This window comes from Liolophura sinensis, chromosome 6, assembly GCF_032854445.1.
Source record: "Liolophura sinensis isolate JHLJ2023 chromosome 6, CUHK_Ljap_v2, whole genome shotgun sequence".
NCBI classification, from domain to species: Eukaryota; Metazoa; Mollusca; class Polyplacophora; order Chitonida; family Chitonidae; genus Liolophura; species Liolophura sinensis.
In genome coordinates, this window is record NC_088300.1 from 20,803,080 (window position 1) to 20,817,970 (window position 14,891).

The window sequence follows — 14,891 nt, forward strand, 5'->3', positions numbered from 1 at the left end:
CGTGTTTTGTTTTCTGTACCGCGGGGATTACGTTTTAAGGTTGCACGTGTTTCATGTTTAAACATTGCTGGCAAAGGTGTTCCTTTCCTGCTCCATACATAGCATTTAATGTTACTGGTTTGTTTTTGGAAACTAGACTGTTCCACTTGTGCTAGAATGCGAAAATGAGCCTGTCTTTAAAATTAGTTATACCTTAAGTCATTAAAGTATAGCTGAAATAGGCCAAATAACCGATAACGAAAATCTAGGCGTCGTAGACATTCTTATACTAGACTCAAACACTTTTATAGGCATGTATGTGTACATTCAATAACACTTTGTATCAATAAAAAAAAATGCAGCGTACTGTTTTTCCTCTCCAAAACATCAAATAAATATTCCACAGAAATAATTTCTGGATATAGCCCTGCATATAAAGTGCATTTGAGAAAAAGTAGCGAGGTCTCAAATGAACTATTGCCATGTCCAGATGTCCTTTTTTCTTCTTCTTCCAGATTGTTTCTTGCAATATGGCTGATGTGTGCGTGGATTGTTCGTGTGCATGGTGGCCATGACACGAGTGTGTGCGCGCCATTTCTGCCTGGATCGGGTAAGAGTTACAGTTGGTGCGATTATAGTCGTCCAACAAAGACAGTGTGAACTTAGCAATTATATTCTTAATTTTTAGTCTGGAAACATTGATGTTAATTAAGTATTTAACTCCACTCTAAAATTTACTGTTATTTATTCAAGTACAAACTTGCACTGCATGTAGCCTATGTGCCGTGAGGGTGAGCACTCCAGCGCGGCGCAATGACCCAGATGCCTCCCACGAATGTGGTCACTACGAGTTCAAGACCAGTTGGCTTCCTCTCCGGGAGTACGTTGGAAGGTCTGCCAGCAACCTGCGGATGGTCGTGCTTTTCCTCATATTAATGCTGGCCGCCGTCGTATAATAAAGTGAAATTCTCTTGAGAGGCGGCGTAAAACACCAATCAAATACAAGTAAATGTACGTAGGGGATATCAACGTTGCCGTTTGGTATTCTACCTCAGTCTTTTGATGATCAATAACAACTATTGGACCTTCCAATCCAGAGTCGAACCTCTGAGAATATAGCCATCGGGATCAGCCATGTGCTAGAAATACTATAGAACACATGAACTCGATTGTGAACCAAGCACGCCACACAACATGAATAGTCAACATTTCTTTAAAAACATGGATCTTTTAAATCCAAAGGGAAAATTTAAAAGGTTTTTCATACCAAAATGGTCCCAGTGAATCAAGTATGTCTAGTATAACCTACAAATTCGATGCAGATTTTAACTATGTTTTCCATCTCGACAACACCTGCCCAGATTCCTGGCAGCGTTGTGTTTGGCCGTCAACGCAGCAATGCGGTGAGAGATTAATTCGAACACGGCGAACAGAGAAACGTCTTAGAAACTTTTGTAGTATATATTGATGTGTGATGTATGTCTATACATGTTATACATCAGTCCGCGTTGGCCCCACCAAGCCCACCCTGCCCAACACGTTCACGGCTCGTGTGGAATGCAATCTGTTGGACCTGAACCGCTCCACTGACGTTATCGAGTATTACGACTTCCCTCACAACCGAGGCGCCATCTACCAGACGGAGAAGGGAATGACTGGGCAAATCGTGTACAACTATGATACAAACGAGCTCTTCATTGTGGACCGCACTGCTAGTGAGTAACATTGATTGATTGGTTGATTGATTTTTTTTCATTTATTTTTCATTTCATTGTTGTTTAATACCATACGCAAGCATTCGTCACACATGTGCGTACGACTTTGATCAGTTTTATGTAGGTGGCAGAAATTAGAATGTCCGTGGTAAACCACTGACCTTTGGCAAGTTAATTTGACGTATTTTTCCCGCGTGTGAGGTACAAAATGGCGTATTGTTCCCATTTCCGAAAGCTAGTGTTATACTTTCAGTGAAGTAATATTGTATTTGCCGCTTTCATTTCGTTCATTAAACCTTTGTTGTAGCGAAGTCATGCGTTGTAGACGAACTCACAGAAGACAACAATGACTTCCTGTTCGGATATAAACAGGTAAACCAAAGCACCCGGATATTCTCCCCGTCGGCGGCGCTTAGGTTTGGCGGGAAGATAGTGGAGAAATACCTGGGCAAGTCACTAGTCCGCGGGATCGTGGTGGAGGGATGGCAGTCATGCTCATACTGGCCGGATATGGACGCCACCAGCAAGGTCACCTGGTACTTCTCCGGTATGAAAGAAAAATACTCGTTTTACCCTTCAATCTGTTTCCGATTGTCACAATTTAAAGAGAAAAATCGACCATGACTATGATTTATTTATTTATTTGATTGATGTTCAGTTGTTGTACTAGACAGCGCACTAAATGCTGTAATTCAAACAGATTCGTAAACATTTAGGTGAAAAGCAAACCTTGGCTGTGGGCCAAGTTATGTAACCAGGTATATGTGCAAATTATCACTCAGCTGTTTACGAATGTGTTTGAATTACAGCATTTAGCGCGCTACATTTAGTTTCCTATAAATCTCCTCGATGATATAAGTAGATATAGGCAGCATATAAACATGGTTCATTGACTTTGTATATGTGCGCAAATCCGCATTGTCTGCAAGCCCTTAAAAACAAATTCTCATCGCATATACATGCAGTACATGATCAATCGGTAGTCGTGGCTGGTTTGGGAAACTTTCAGTTGGATTTCCATTTTGAACAAAGTGCGTTTCAGTTTTAACGGAAACGTTCTTAGATGTAATGATCAGCTCCATTACACTTTAAAGGCAACGGATAGATTACGAGTAACCAGTTAAGGTAACTGGAAAAAAATAACTTTTTTCTCTGGATATTGTTTCTCTTTCTTTTGTAGACGCTTCTGAATGGACAGAAGCTATCGGAGGAGATCGACTTCCGGTTCGCTGTGAGATTGTCGGGAAATCTTACAACAGTGATGGCGGAAGCAAGAGCTACCACCATATTTATGAATTCACGCACTTCCGGCCGTACATTGATGCCAATCCGGACCACGTCTTCGAGGTAATTTTGGTCACCTATGAGTGAACGCAACATACCATTTATAGTTCAACCCAATTAACGTTGATGACAATTTGCGATTTGTGAAATAACACAGTGACATATTGATATTATTTAGTTTATTATGTTAGCCAATTGAGCTATGCACTAACTTCTTTACAAACCACGCTAATATAATTCTTATTCTTTTCATTGAGGGGCAACCACTGGGCTCTTTAGCTATCTCTTGTGCTCCATGTACAATGTGCAATTTGCTATACCAACATTTAATGCTTACCTAATTAAAATTATACCTACAAAGTATCTAAAATACACCACATCCTATCTCCATTTGTGGACATATTACCATGTGAACGTTCATGACTTTTCTGGTCACGATCTGAAGAATTCTCATCTCGCCACCATAACACGTTTCCATTGTTACAGGCTCCAAAAGGCATGTACTGCGAAAACCGAAAGAGCTTGAAAGCTCTTCCCATATCACCGCAGTACTTCCATTTTGAGGCGGAAATCGTCGTGCCGCAGACGAAAATAGTCTCATACATTGCTGTAAGTGTTAATATTTGGCCCAGAGTTTTTAGAGTGATGAAATCATTTCGTTAGCTTCGTTAATTAAAAGCCATCACCCCCCAGTTTTGTGACACCATACATCTGCTTGCGTTTTAAGTGCCTTGGACGTTGTATTGGTACTGCAGAATGTACCATTCGATTCAGCCCTATTTATTTGTTGAACGTTAATTTACAGACACTGTGACGCTCGTAATTTCACGCGGAGCTTCGCCTGGAAAATGAAAAAGTCTCTTAAGGTAGCTTTTGTCAAAGCATTTAGGTCCACTTAAAAAAATGAAGTAGATGGAAACTTAATATCACAATTTACTTGTTTGCTAGAAGTTGGCCATGCCAGTATTATGTATTACAATTTATAACCTACCGTGATTCCGTTTATTAAAAGTGATGCTTTTTGTCTTTCAAGCAGGCAACAGCAGCAAAATGGTCTTGTTTGTTGTTCGTCAGGTCACGAGACAGTATTTTACGGGAACGGCAAAATTGAATGTTCACCATACGGTCTGTTTCACAAAAAATCAAAATCAATTCTCGCAGGCCTATATCCATGCACTAATTGTGGTATCATAATGAACCACAACTATGCCATTTCTTCTTAAAGAGCGGTATTATTAACCCTGTAAATGTATACCATTTCTCCGTCAGGAGTGGTATGACTACACATCAAGGCTGGTACGGTACGACTACTCACCGTTTCCATCAGACTCTAAAGGGGTGGGACTAGGCCGGATTACAGAAATACACGACTTTAACACAGGTACGCATGAACGCTACCGTGATAATTTGGTTATATTTTCATTCTACCCAGTTTACCATGTACTCTGAGTTTTTACATCCAAATTTATGAACTAAATAATAAAATCAGATCGTATTTGTATACATGTATATCACTTCGTTAACAACGTTGTTAGCAGGCGATAGCCATACGATCTGACTTTAACCAGTTTTCCTCTGAATCCTTACTATTTAAACGTTTAAAGTTTATCCAACAAATAATCAACTTTCACTCTGAATTTCCTATTGACAGGTGTGAAGTACGTAACCAACACGGCATTCGGAAATTGCACAGTTGGAGTTATAGACCCAAATGGATTTGATACGGTTGAAGTGAATCCACACACAGTCCGTCTGCGGAACCCTAATCAGTTCTTTGACTTGGACGGAACCTTCCAGTATGAGGGTGTGGTAAGCTCAAGGCATCGTTAGGCTTATTCTGTATTGATGGGCATCTCGATAAGATTTGCACAAACATTTGTGGTTGGAGAAAACTTCGAAACTTAAAGCATATACATGTACCTTCGACAGACTCAAAGACAAGTTCAAAACACCTTGTCGCATGCACATACTGAAGAGTTGATTTCATTGTTGTAAAAAGCCATCATTACGACTAAAATTCACCCATTAAATACAGAATGCTGCGATTCGAATTTGGAGCAAGAATCGCCTGAACAATATATTTGTGACAAATATAGCAATGCAATTGTCGAATTAAGGCATTAGACACTGGTAGATCCTGTTGTAGGATTCACCGTGATAAGACTGCCAGCACATGCTTCATATCCTACATTCCTCCCACCGTAATGCTGGCCGCCGTCGTGTTAGTGAAATATTCTTGAGTACGGCGTCAAACACCAATATGATACATAAGTCATATCCTACACTCCCTTTACATTACCCTCGCTTAAGTAGAGCATGGACGTAAATATTGATCAACGCCGAGGTTATTGCCAGGTAGCAGTGTCAGAAACAAAAGAAACGTCCCTCAACGCTTTTCTTTGTTGTTATTGATACGCAGTTCTTTCCCCTTTTATCCAACATATACAAACTATAGTCGTTCTGTTTTATTGATGAATAGTGATTGATTGTATAAACCATCATGTGCCATCTCATAAACTTGACTTGCGCTACATACATCCTTAAGTCATTGTAATGAATAGTGTGATGAAAATTTCTTGATTTTTAATTATTTGAAATTTGTATGCCTGATTTTCTTTTCAAAATGCCTAAAACGTATGAACTGTTTCAGCACCGCACCTCGCGTGTGGACTGCGACGGGTGGGTGAGTAAGAAGAAGAGCTTCCCTCCTGTCATGAACGAGACTGTGACGGAATGGCTCTTGACAACCGTGAGTATACAGCTCGTCATGAGTGGAGATTTAAGAGAAATGTCCTGTGACTTTGCCATACAAATTTATTTATTTATTTATTTGATTTGTGTTTTACGCCGTATTCAACAATATTTCACTTATATTCCACCCACCAGCATTATGGTGGGTGGAAACCGGGCAGAGCCCGGGGGAAACCCACGACCATTCGCAGGTTGCTGACAGACCTTCCCACGTACGACCGGAGAGGAAGCCAGCATGGGCTGGACTTGAACTCACAGCGACCGCATTGGTGAGAGACTCCTGGGTGATTACGCTGCGCTAGCGCGCTAACCAACTGAGGCCCCCGCCATACATAATCAGTGGCCTGTAGGTTGTCATTGGCAGTTCAGAGTTATGATAATTCACTTGTTATGACAGTAGCTTTCAACGTCATACAGATTGCAAAACAATTTCATTACCTCTTGTCATTGAGTCAAGAGGCGATTCTATATTATACCGAGTCATCTGTAGAGTCTGTAGGTTATTCAGCATTATTGAGTCGTTCGCAACGGAAATGCGATATCACTGAATCATCTTTAGAGACGGAGCTAAAATCTAGATCACTCATCTTTTCACATTACTGAGTCAAGTATAGAGGGAGGTCATTCTTTACTGTATAACTGAGTCAACTGTAAGGAGGCCTTTCAGTTGTATGTAGCTTAGGCCTGATTCTTTCTCAACAAAGTATACAGTGCAAGGTTAGCTCAATGAAAAGGCGTCAAATCAGACATTCGTATACCGGTTGTCAACCACAATAGATGTTCTGAGTCAGTTTGCAAAACAACGTTCCTCACAAACCACGAAAGAGCTAGTAAGATAGTATAGTATAGAAAGATAGTATATTAAGTACGAAATCAGGATGGGTTCATGCAAAGAGTACCAGTTAACAGTTTTCAGTGATTATGGAAAGACGCAGTGAATGTTCCAGGTGAATGGTTAAATCATTATCCGAGGCATGTACCATGCTAGTTTGTAAGTTGTCAATAATTAAAATATGAATCTCAGATGAGAAAGATTCTGTAAGCAGGGTGCTTTATCTAGATGTTCATTGTGTATCTTGTCCATCTTTTCGTCGTTAGATGGTTTTCTTTGTACGTATCACTAGCTTCTACCTGTGGGTTCATTTACCACCTCTGGTTCGCTGGACCATCTGTCGTTTCAGGGTGACTGGATGGTGGGAGCAGGTAACGATTACCAGAAAGGAGTCCCAAAAAAGCTGAAGATTTCTTCTACTGATGTGAGTGGAAGACATGGCAGGTCCAGGCTGCTTCAGTTTTGTTTGTCATTAATGTAATGTCCACATTACACGGTGATCTGCGTATATATCGTTTGTTTGCATTCCATGGTGCCAGTAGATGTATCTGTGCATTTCGTTTTCATAATATTCACATTAATCTACTTAAGAACATGTCCCAGTGTGGAACACTGTGTTTAACTAATGCATTTTACCCGTTATTATACATATCTAGTTCCAGTGCACCCTCATCCAATGATAATACATGGTAATACATTTTGCCGAGCGTTGCACTTTATATGAATTACATGTACTGTCCAAATAAAACCCCAGCAGAAATATAAAAAATGTCAGGTTTTGCAGTAACTCCCTTATATGTCGCTATCACTGTTACACGGTGGCCAGAGAGCAAACGTATGCCGCTGGAGAAATGTTCTCTGCGACAAAATCTGTAGTAAACCAGCTGAGGCAAAATATCTAGTAAACTAACGCTAACCTCTAGTAAATCAGTTGCCTCAAAATCTCCAGTAAACTAACTTTCGCAAAATATCTAGCAAACCATCTCCCTCAAAATCTCTAGTGAACGAACTGTGTTAGAAACAACTGTGCCCTCTAATATTAAACAACCGGCTTAAAATCTGTCGGAAAACAACTGCCTCTAATTCCCTATAGTAAACCAACTGTCTCAAACTCTGGTGAGCCTGATATTTCCCGACATCTAGCAAACCTAGTGTTCTCGCATTCAAATGCTGATTGAATACGAACGAATTTTTTTTTGAATAGCCCAATACGTGAAAATATGAATGACTATTTGAGCCTACGACGAAATAACGTAATGTAACAAAGGGATAGTATGACTGAAAATTAAGTGTGCACCAGTTTTGTGGTATGTTTCTCTATACAGGGAAGCGGGCTTCAGTACGTGTACAACATTTTCAACTATCGCCATTCCGAGCCAGCTGTATGGGATTACAACATCAGGGATTGCTTTAGGGATGCTCAAACCAGGCACTTGCAGTTCCTGTTAGATGGTAGGTCAAGTAAATTTGCTGACATTGTAGATGTCTACTGCAACAGACAGAAAACAATTTTGCTTTCGAAGCGACGAGTCTCTAACGCTGATCACTTTAATTCGTTTTCAGTGGTCTTTTGTTTTCTGAAATTAGTGTTTGAACAGCTTGAATTCTTCGCTGTGTTACCTATAATATAATGTCAATAATAGATATATATGATGGCAATTGTTGTAGCCAGTCATAAGCCTAGAATCGACAGCAAATCGTATATATACATCATCTTGTTTCCGGGTGATATTCTTACGGATTGTATCCATCCTGATATCAATGAAACTCCTACATGGATAAGGCCTGTGCCAAGACAGATGTTGAGAGTACAGTTTGTCCACAATGCTGGCATTGAGAAAGCAAGCCAAAGATTGTAAGACAGCTATTTGCAGGAAGTTACAACCAATGCGACATTACTTGTCGTTGGCATAGCACAAGACAGGTAAGATTGTGAGACAACTATATGCAGCCAGTTAAAACCAATGCATCACAACTTGTCTCTGGAATAGCACAAGACAGGTAAGATTGTGAGACAGCTATATTCAGGCAGTTACAACCAATGCATCACAACTTGTCTCTGGAATAGCACAAGACGGGTAAGACTGTGAAACAACTATATGCAGCCCGTTACAACCAATGCATCAAAACTTGTCTATGGAATAGCACAAGACGGGTAAGACTGTGAGAAAGTTATATACAGGCAGCTATAACCAATGCAACATTGCTTGTCTCTAACATAACACAATACAGATAACACTGTGAGACCGCTATATACAGGCAGTTACAACCAATGCAGTATTTCTCGTCTCTGGAATAGCACAAGACAGGTAAGATTGTGAGACAGCTATATGCAGGCAGTTACAACCAATGCATCAAAACTTGTCTATGGAATAGCACAAGACGGGTGAGACTGTGAGAAAGTTATATACAGGCAGCTATAACCAATGCAACATTGCTTGTCTCTAACATAACACAATACAGATAACACTGTGAGACCGCTATATACAGGCAGTTACAACCAATGCAGTATTTCTCGTCTCTGGAATAGCACAAGACAGGTAAGATTGTGAGACAGCTATATGCAGGCAGTTACAACCAATGCATCACAACTTGTCTATGGAATAGCACAAGACGGGTAAGACTGTGAGACAACTATATGCAGCCCGTTACAACCAATGCATCACAACTTGTCTCTGGAATAGCACAAGACGGGTAAGACTGTGAGAAAGTTATATACAGGCAGCTATAACCAATGCAACATTGCTTGTCTCTAACATAACACAATACAGATAACACTGTGAGACCGCTATATACAGGCAGTTACAACCAATGCAGTATTTCTCGTCTCTGGAATAGCACAAGACAGGTAAGGTTGTCAGACAGTTATTAACGGGCAGCTATGCCCAATGCAACAATGCTTGTCTTGGGCATAACACAAGACAAGTGATATTGTGAGACAGCTCTATGCAGGTAGGTATAACTAATGCAGCAATGCTTGTCTCGGGCATAGCACAAGACAAGTAAGATTTTGAGACAGCTGTATGCATGCAGGTATATCCAATGAAACACTGCTTGTCTCGGACATAGCACAAGACAGGTAAGATTGTGAGACAGCTACACAGAGACATAGACAGATATATAGCTACATCCAACGCAACATCAGTTGTGTTCTTGATTAATCCCAGGATTAACATAAGACGGATAAGATGACGGATATACACCTTAAAACTATGTTACCACATCCTGAAATAAGAAACAGTGAACGGGCATTTTTTCTTCTTCTTTTTTACAGCTAGTTACCGTACAGTGTTGATGAAGGTGTACCGTCAAAAATTTGAATACGCATTATACCAAGCTATACGCATTCAGGCGGTGATATCACCTGTTCGCGTCACTGATCTACAGGTAAGTAAGTCTGAATACATGGTCAGACAGTTACATGCAGTTTTCTTACCCGACCACTTGTATCCAAAACTTTCTGGTTATTTTGTGCACGTTGTCGACGGGCCTGCATTTGCTGGTTGCTAAATACTATCCACGTTGCACTGAAACCTAGTGTTAGCACTGTTAAGTGTTTCTGTCTGCATGGTTTGTTTAAGGCGCTTTTTGTACAGTCTGAGAAGCTGGAGCCTCAAGGCATCATTGAAAGTGTTCATGAATATCCTACATACAGTTTTATCACAACTATGGCCGTTTTGGACTTTAACAGTTTTGCGGACCTTTCTGTTTACAAAACTGTTCATCTTATAGAACGGGAACCTGGTACATTGCTTCAGCATAATAAGTTAAAATCAAGTTGTTTTCGGATCAAAACCTCATATTTCGTCAAAAGTATAGCTGCTTTTGTCACAATTAACGGTTTTTAGAACTTTTTGTCAAAATGGTTTATTGTATTTAATTGAAACTTATAACTCACAATGAAAAGGTACAGATCAAGTTCGAATTTCTGAACACTACGCCTAATTTGGACAAAATTATGGAACTTTTGTTCTGTTGTGGTCGTTGACATAGCTATTATTCTGATGAACAGGGGCATGTGTTGTTTTTCACAGTACTTTGAGAATGTTTGTTCGTCCAACTTATGTTACATCAGAAACATTTTCCATCTTCAGGTTGACTATAATGAGCAAGGTATAGAAGTGACCTTTACTCTTCTCGACGTTGCTCCAATTACGGGTGACGTTCAGCAAGGTTCCATGGAAACGCCGCTAGATGTCGCTGCAGAGAACCTGTTCAGTCAGATCAGATCGGGTCAGTTTGTCGTGACAGTGCCTCATAAACCCAACGTAAGTGTAAGCTTTGGTCAATTGGGGGAACTGCTTTTGTTAGAAAAGGCCAGAGAACATTTCTCAAGAATTATTAGTATGATATTGAAAAATCTCATTCGAAGCGTTTTTCTCCTATTGAAGTAACCAGGGTTACCATTGTCCTTGAAATCTTTGAAAATGCTGGAGTTTTGTTTAAAAGTTCTCCAAAACGGTTTTATTTTTTTAATAAGCCGTTGAATATAGTTGATTTTTCAATGTTAAATCTAATAATACATTATGTTCGAAATGGGGCGATAAATTAACAACCAAACAGCACATCCTTTATATCTATTACATGAAGATTTATTAAACTAAATGGTCCTTAAATCGGTCCAGGTAGCACAGTTGGTAGAGCGCCCGCTTTGGCAGCGGTAGATCCAGGGTCAATCCGCGGTCGAGAAGACTTTAAAAGAGGAAATTGTAGCTTCCTCACTTGGCGCTCAGCATCAAGGGGATAGTGCAACCACTGGTTGATCCGCGTCAGTATAATGGTTCGATGGGGCGGCTTACTTGCCTTCGGTAAGGCGTCTCAGTCAAGCAGCACTAGATAAAAGACCTGTGGAAATCCGTCCTGCAACAATGAGACACATTACATGCACTCTAAGGATTCTTTAGTCGTCATATGACTGAAAAATTGTTAAGTACGACGTTAAACCCTAAGGACTCACTCACTTACTAAATGGTCCTTGAAAGCTCTAGACGGTTGAATGGGTGGGAAACTTTAGCGGCACCCATTTTGGCACCTTCCGATTTACTGAATTGTTTATTAAATGTTGTAAATTAATCAAATACAATATGTTCTTACAGGACCTGAAACTTAAGGCCAAGCCAGATTCTGGTAAAACTTTGAAAGTTCGTGAGTGGCTTAACAACCCTATTCCTCGCCGAGCAAAGGGTTACAGACCAGGTATACACTCATACGACGTAAACTAGTAAAATTGACGCAAGCCACTTATGCCCATACAGTAAAAAATATAGCTACATGTAAATTTGCCACTTGCATATTGGTGATACACTTTTCTGTATCTTTTTACAAAAAGAAGTATACATGCACCAATTTCTTTCAACAAGATGGTTTCATTGTCGGTGTTTTATATAATGGGTTTTCCGGTTTTCTCCTTACATAAAACTCACCGCCATCGTAAATGTGAAAAATTCTTGAATATGGTGTTGAACAACAATGAAATAAACAAAGAGTTCTCGATGACCAATTGTAAACACGAATTCTGCAATACTGGATAGAATATCAAAGTAAGCGATACATTTAATACCTGTTTATGTCATATACATCTCAGGTAACTCGAGACTCTGCTCGGTTTTCTCTCCCAATAAACCTGAACAGCGTTATAAACAAGTAAAGTAGTTTAGTTGAGTATTGCGTAACGCCAGTCTAGTAATGGACCAGAAACGTTTTTGGCTTATACATATACATGTACATGACCTATTTAGGCTTTTGTGATTGTTTTGTTTAATGATGTTTCTTTGTTTTATCTTCCAAGGTGACATGGCTGCCGTTGCCTTGGTGATGCTAATAGTGGGGGCCGTGATTGGCTGCGGCATCGTCATCATGATTTACAGAAAGAATGGCGGCTCTTTCTTTCCGAAACCTTACCAGGCAGAAAAATTTGACCTTCCGCCTCAGGACCCTAAATAAAAATATTTACTGTCAGGACATTTGAACGTTTCAAGAACACCGCAATACCCAGAATAATTAAATGCGCGAATGCTACTTATTATCTTTTTCATTTAATTTCCGACCCTGTTGAATGCTGATACCTGTTGACATTTTTCTACATAGCCACATATATTGGGTGGACATAAAAAAATGGGCCGTATTTTGACACTCAGTATCTCCGAAACACTCTTACGTCAGCTTCTAAAAATTTACACACTCAAAAACCATTATGTCCTAGGTATACAGACCAAATTTCAATTTCGATCTTTAAGATTTCTGTTCATGGGACCGAAATCAAAATAGAGTCAAAAACGCATGTTCCGGACATTTCGAAGTGATGTTCTACCTTACTTTACTTGAAAGGGTGTTTAATTGGTCCTCCATCTTCTCGGTAGACGGCGCGCAAACATTTCTTCCATAAACTGATTAATTCCCTAATCTCCTTAAGAGTAATTTTTCCCAGCAGTCCTTGATGCGTGCTTTTATTTCATCCACAGTGAATTTTTCCGTGCGACCCTCATGACACCTGAGAGGTGATGCAATGTGGGTCATCGGAACGTGCGTTTTTGAGGCTATGTTTCCATTTTGACCCTGTGTCCAGACTACTCAAGCTATGACCTTGAAAATTGGTCAGTATATTAACAAAATTATACAATTTGAATGTCTAAAGTTTGAAAGGGTTTGAACAAAGGATAATGGAGCAATGCAGCATCAAAGTACGGTCCACTTTTTTAAGCCCACCCGATATATATTGCTTCTTGGAAAAGCTGTGAACAATATGATTAATAGGTTTTGTTCCTAGCATTATACAAACAAAGGTGTGGGGAAAACAGGCTCAACGCTATCACAAATTGCTAGGTCGTGTGCATGTAACCTATACAGTTTTGTATATTTCAGTTTTGCACGTTTTTTGTAAATGGATGTTTATGTCAACGTGGCTGCATGTCAACAAATACTTTTATAGAATTTGTATTCGTGTGTATGTTGACTGTTGTGCCTAATTGTGATGACTGAATGGACATATCTAGCAACCGAATGAAACATTAACACAAGTATATTGGCACGTGGTGTTATATTTTACCAGTTTTACGATATAGGCCTACGTGTACATATATCAGATATAATTTTCTGTAGGAGTCGGTTTACTCACTCCGACATATATAAAGGCTGAATATATTTGCATATATACAAGGTACCGAAACATTGAAACATTTGTCACAAAATTTCAGGGCAGAATTCAACCTAGGCCTAATTTCGGTTTCCTTTTGTTAAGAACGTTTATCAGTTACGTTTATCAATACACACAGAAGTTCTGCTTCCGTGAGTGAGTGCTTAGGGGTTAACGTCGTACTGAACAATTTTTCAATCATATGACGATGAAGGAGTCCTAAGAGTGCATATCATGTACCTCCTGCTGCAAGACGGATTTCCACCGCTCTTTATCTAGTGCTGCTTCGCTGAGACAACTTACCGAAGGCAAGTAAGCAGCCCCGTCCGAGCCAATATACTGATACGGGTCAACCAGTCGTAGAACGCTAAGCAAGGAAGTTACAACTTCCTCTTTTTTAAGGTCTTAGGTGTGACCCGACCCAGGATTAACCCTGAATCTACCGAAACATACGCTTTGTCAACTGTGCTATCGTGGTCGGCTCAACACATGCCTTGAAAATATATTGCATACATGTAAGTGCTGTCGTAAATGGGCACTCACGTGGTCACGGTGGTCCCTACAAACAAGTGCTTTTTGACAACTGCGTCCAACTTCCGGTGCCTGAAGGAGTGGGTGTGTATTTGTTAACCATACTGGAAAGCTGTGATCTTTTCTCTTCTGTACGTGCTATATAGATTTTGGTGGTTACCACAAACAGACCGTCTAGTACGTTGGTTTATTAGTGCTATGCAATTACATTTGAATTTTCTGGCAGTATATATATGCTTGCTAATATGGCGACTTATTAAGCTGTTTTATCAGTAACATTAGTTGATCGGTGTAATTTGTAGCGAAAAAATTCAGTTTCACAATAATAGTCCGTTTTAAACAGAGGAAATCATTTTTTGAGGAAATATTTTTTGTTTTTTTTGCGAGGAAATTATTTCTTAAGAGGAAATAATTTTTTTTCACATGAAAAATACGGCGGTAGAAATCATTTTCACCGCGGTGGAAATATTTTTCATGTGAAAAAATAATTTCGCAGTAAAAACAATAATTTTCTCGTAAAAATATAATTTTCTCTTAAAAAAATGATTTCCTATGTAAAAAAAAAATGAATGCAATTGTGAAAGAAAATGTTCTTCGCTGAGAAGTAATTTTCTGTGCAAACGGATCAACTAACTTTAGTAATAAACAGTTTGATAAGCCGCCTCCG

The 14,891-nt window shown here is 39.6% G+C and overlaps 1 protein-coding gene across 1 annotated transcript; it reads left to right on the forward strand.

Annotated features, from left to right (window-relative positions):
* Positions 1–792: 792 nt before the first annotated feature.
* On the forward strand, positions 793–13,101 carry LOC135466991 (uncharacterized). The gene is made up of 14 exons (XM_064744745.1): positions 793–859; positions 1,482–1,694; positions 2,002–2,241; positions 2,875–3,041; positions 3,465–3,587; positions 4,248–4,359; positions 4,630–4,787; positions 5,629–5,727; positions 6,911–6,985; positions 7,887–8,013; positions 9,836–9,948; positions 10,656–10,829; positions 11,658–11,757; positions 12,350–13,101. Exons 1-14 carry the CDS (start codon positions 793–795, stop codon positions 12,502–12,504), a joined length of 1,923 nt encoding a protein of 640 aa, XP_064600815.1. The 3' UTR covers positions 12,505–13,101.
* The last annotated feature ends 1,790 nt before the right edge of the window (positions 13,102–14,891 follow it).